The sequence below is a fragment of the Solanum tuberosum genome, unplaced genomic scaffold (genome assembly GCF_000226075.1).
Source record: "Solanum tuberosum cultivar DM 1-3 516 R44 unplaced genomic scaffold, SolTub_3.0 scf00185, whole genome shotgun sequence".
Classification (NCBI taxonomy): domain Eukaryota; kingdom Viridiplantae; phylum Streptophyta; class Magnoliopsida; order Solanales; family Solanaceae; genus Solanum; species Solanum tuberosum.
Window position 1 is genome coordinate 576086 of NW_006239122.1, and position 4808 is coordinate 580893.

A 4808-nucleotide genomic window follows, 5' to 3' on the forward strand; every position below is an offset into this window, starting at 1 on the left:
ATGAACTGCCTATGGGGGCTATGATGTTGTCTAATAGGACTATGTTTTGCCTAAGAGGGCTATGTGTTGCCCACGGGGTTATATTGATGCCAATGAGTGTTATGTGATGCCAAAGAGTATTATGTGTTGCCTACAGGGCTATGTTGATGCAAAAGAGGACTATGTGCAGCCCATAGAGCTATGATGTTGCCTAAGAGGGCTATGTGCTGCCTACGGGGCTATATCGTTGCCAAAAAGGGCTACGCGACTTTTTACAAAGACAAGGGGCTATCGATAGGGGTATGTAGATTGATTTGGCACCTTCTTGGCTTATGTGTTCCTAGGTAGTGGTATTTTGTTTGTACCTGCCGAGCTTATGGGGGCTTGGTTAGGTTGATGTTTGATCATTTTTGTATTCTTAGATTCAGTAGCGGGTTAGCATGCTTATCTAAAATTTTGATTTCCTTACGTGATTACTTTTGGTATAGTATGATACTTTCTCACTTAGTCTATAGCCTTTCATACTCTGTATATTATTTTGTACTGACGCCTCATTGCCTTGGGGGCGCTGCATTCATCCATGTAGGTGCGGACAGACGATGTAGTGGACCTCCTCAGTAGCATGATTGACTTCTATCCGATTGGCTAGCCCCTTTCCTCCGGAGCTGCCAGAGTTGGGAGGTTTGTTACCTTTTGTTGTATATATCTTTATGGGTAGGCTGGGGCCCTGTCCCGCCAATCTTTACTACTCTTAGAGGCTTGCAGACTAGTTTGTGTGGTGTATAGCTACGTTATGGTCATACTGGCCTAGTTTGTTGGTTTACTGAAACTTGTGAGTTGTTTGATGTATTGTATTTATATATACCTGCTTTTAGTTTTGGTAATGATATCATGGTGGCTTCGACGACCCAATCAGGACTTCTGTGCTAGTTGGCTATTAATTTATATCATCTCATGGATTAACTGTTTCTTTTATAGATCAGTTGACAGGGGCCTTGCTGACCGAGGGCTTAGTTTTAAGCTGAGATATACTTGTTTGTTTTCTTGATTGCATGTAGCTGCCATGCGCTAGTAGCAAATGGTTCAGCAGGGTCGGCTCAGGCCTGAGTTTTGGCATTGGGAGCCAGTTACGCCCCTCGAGTTTGATGTGTGACACTAAATTAAATTATTTCTGATGAAATCAAAAATCTAGACAGACTCCGCGACGTGGCTCCTTGATGGAGCTGCCTTCTTGTTGACGTAAAGATAACTTACCATCGAAATCAAGTTGAGGGATATTCTCCACGACTCGGCAAGTCCACGGACCACTCTATTTCGTTTTGGAAAATAAATTCCAAGAGAGGCAAAACTTCTTCACTCCTCTGCGACGCGGAACTGTCACGTAGCAACTTTATTTTTGATGGAAAAACTACTTTTTGTCGAATCCAAATTTAGGGCCCCTCTCCGCGATGCGAGATGGTCACGGACCATTCTGCCTTGACTTGGAAAATTAATTCCAAACGAGGTGAAAGTCAAATGTCTCTCCAAGACGCGCAATGGGTCTTAACTTCTGATTCCTGCACATTTTAAGCTCAAAACCCATTAGTACAAACACGATAAGTTGCCTCCCATCCAGTGCCTTAGTTTTGGTCGTGGCACGACTAATATTTTTTGTATTTTTCTGGATATATCATTATTTTATTTTATTTTTATATTCTTTTTTTACTAATTCCTATGAATTGAAATAACAAAACAACGAATAGAAATATTAACTATTACAAGGGGTCACGGGTTGCCTCCCGTACAACGCCTGATTTAACGTCGCAGCACGACCCATCGAATGACTCACTCATCATTCAATGTGAGCGCTTCAAGCTCACGATCAGCATCATTTCCAAAATAGTGCTTCACATGTTGCCCATTCACAAGGAAAGTAGAGCTCTTATCCTTGTTCCTTAACTACACCGCACCATGTTGGGTCATCCTCACAACTTCAAACGGACCACTCCACTTAGATCGAAGCTTTCCGGAGAACAACTTCAATCGTGAATTAAATAGCAGCACTAATTGACCAGGCTCAAAGGTGCGTGACACAATATGCTTGTCATGCCACCTCTTGGTCTTCTCTTTGTAAAGTTTGGCATTCTCATATGCGTGAAGCCTAAACTCTTCTAACTCATGCAGCTGCGTTATCCTTTTCTTACCAGCTAACTCAGCATCCAGATTTAACTTTTTGATCGCCCAGTATGCTTTATGCTCTAATTCAGCTGGGAGGTGATACGATTTCCCAAACACCATTCGATAAGGAGAAGTCCATATCGGTGTTTTGTATGCAGTCCGGTATTCTCACAAAGCATCATCTAACTTGTCAGCCCAATCTTTCCTTTGGGCATTTAGTCTTTTGGAAAATCTGCTTCACTTCTCTATTAGACATTTCCACCTGCCACTAGTTTGGGGATGATACGTTGTAGCTACCTTGTGTCTTACCCCATATTTAGCCAACAAATGTCGCACTAAACTATTAATAAAGTACGTACTTTCATCACTGATCATGGCCCTTGGAGTTCCAAACCTGGTGAAGATATGCTTCCGGATGAATTTCACTACCACCTTTGCATCATTGGATGGTAATGCAATTGTTTCCACCCAGTTGGACACGTAGTCCACTGCCACTAAGATCTATTAATTTCCACGGGATGATGGGAATGGTCCTATGAAGTCTATCCCCCAGACGTCAAAGATCTCAACTTCCAGTATATTGTTCAATGACATCTCATGTCTTCTAGAAATGGTGCCCATCCTTTGACACTGATCACAACCCTTTACAAACATAGCAACATCTTTAAAACGAGTAGGCCAAAAGAAACCAGATTGCAATACCTTATATGCAGTACGTTCGCCCCCGTGGTGTCCACCATATAGTGAAGAGTGAAAACTCTCTAACACTTGTGTCGCCTCTTGTTTAGCTACACACCTTCTCACCATCTGATCAGGTCCCTACTTGAATAAGAAGGGATCATTCCATACATAGAAGTGTGCATCATACTTCAGCCTCTACTTTTGATGTGTTGAGGCCCCAGGTGGAAATAAACCACTCACCAGAAAATTAACAATGTCAGCATACCAAGGCACTTAAGCAAGGTCCAAGGCAAGCAATTGTTTATCGAGGAACTCTTCGCAAATCTGTCCTTCATTTTTCACATGAGATGAGTCCTCCAATCTGGACAGATGATCAATTATTTGGTTTTTAGTTCCCTTCTTAGCTTTTATCTCTAGATCAAACTCTTGCAAGAGCACGATCCATCTAATCAACCTCAGCTTGGAATCCTTGTTGCTAAACAAATACCGGATTGCAGCATGATTAGTGTAAACTACAACCTTGGTTCCTACCAAGTATGACCTGAACTTATCAAATGCAAACACTAATGCCAGCATCTCTTTCTCGGTGACAGTATAATTTGATTGGGCTGCATCAAATGTCTTGCTTGCATAGTAGATAGAATGAAACATCTTATCTTTTCGCTTCCCAAGCACTGCCCCAACCGTTATATCACTAGCATCACTCATAAGCTCGAATGGAAGCACACAATTAGGAGCAATCCGAATAGGTGCTTCTATCAATTTCTTCTCCAACAACTCAAATGCCTGCAAACACTTTTCATCAAATACAAACTTCATCTCTTTCTCTAATAGGTTGCACATGGGTCTTACAGTCTTAGAGAAGTCCTTGATGAATCTCTTGTAGAACCCAACATGTCCCAGAAAACTTCTAACTCCCTTCACTGTGATGGGGGGTGGCAACTTCTCAATAACCTCCACTTTAGCTCTGTCAACTTCAAACCAATTCTTGGAGATTTTGTGTCCCAACACAATCCCCTCTCGAACTAAGAAGTGACACTTCTCCTAGTTTAACACAAGGTTTGTTTCTTCACACCTAGCAAGGACCCTGTCAAGATTAGTTAAACAAAGGTAAAAAAACTCACCAAACACCAAGAAGTCGTCCATGAACACCTCAACAAAATCCTCCACCATATCATGGAAAATTTCCATCATGCATCTTTGAAATATCGCCGGTGCATTGCATAATCCGAATAGCATGCGCTTGAACGCATAAGTGCCATACAGACAAGTGAAGGTAGTCATCTTCTGGTCCTCTGGTGCAATAACAATCTAATTATAACCTGAGTAGCCATCCAGGAAGCAGTAGTATTCTTGCCCTGCCAATCTATCCAACATCTGATCAATAAAAGGCACCGGGTAATGGCCCTTTCTAGTGGCATCATTCAAATTCATGTAATTCATGCAGATGCGCCACCCAGTTACTATCTTTGTGGGGATCAATTTCATTCTTCTCATTAGTTACCACAGTCATTCCGCCCTTCTTGGGCACACACTGTACTGGACTCACCCATTTACTATATGATATAGGGTACACGATCCCTGCATTTAACCACTTCATCACCTCTTTTCTCACCACATCCTTCATCACTGGATTTAGTCTCTGTTGATGCTGCGCACTCGGCTTATGCCCTTTCTCCATGTAAATTTTATGCATGCATAATGCGGGACTAATTCCATGGATGTCGGATATTTGCCAACCCAAGGTTGCTTTTTTCTTCCTCAAGATGATTAATGTTGCTTCCATCTGGGAATCAGATAATGCTGCAGACAAAATAACTGGTAAGGTCTTATGTTTACCTAAGAATGCATACCTGAGGTGGGCTGGCAATGCTTTTAACTCCAACTAGGGTGCTTCTTCAATGAAGGGCTTGGGTGGAGGACCCAACACCCTATTTAACGACTCCCATCGATATCCTAATGTACCTACAAGTGCCATATCAAGAAATTGT

General features: G+C 42.1%; 1 protein-coding gene across 1 annotated transcript; it reads right to left on the reverse strand.

The window, feature by feature from the left end:
* Positions 1-1917: 1917 nt before the first annotated feature.
* On the reverse strand, positions 1918-2256 carry LOC107062096 (uncharacterized). The gene has a single exon (XM_015312327.1). The coding sequence runs from the start codon at positions 2254-2256 to the stop codon at positions 1918-1920; it is 339 nt and encodes a 112-aa protein (XP_015167813.1).
* Between the last annotated feature and the right edge of the window lie 2552 nt (positions 2257-4808).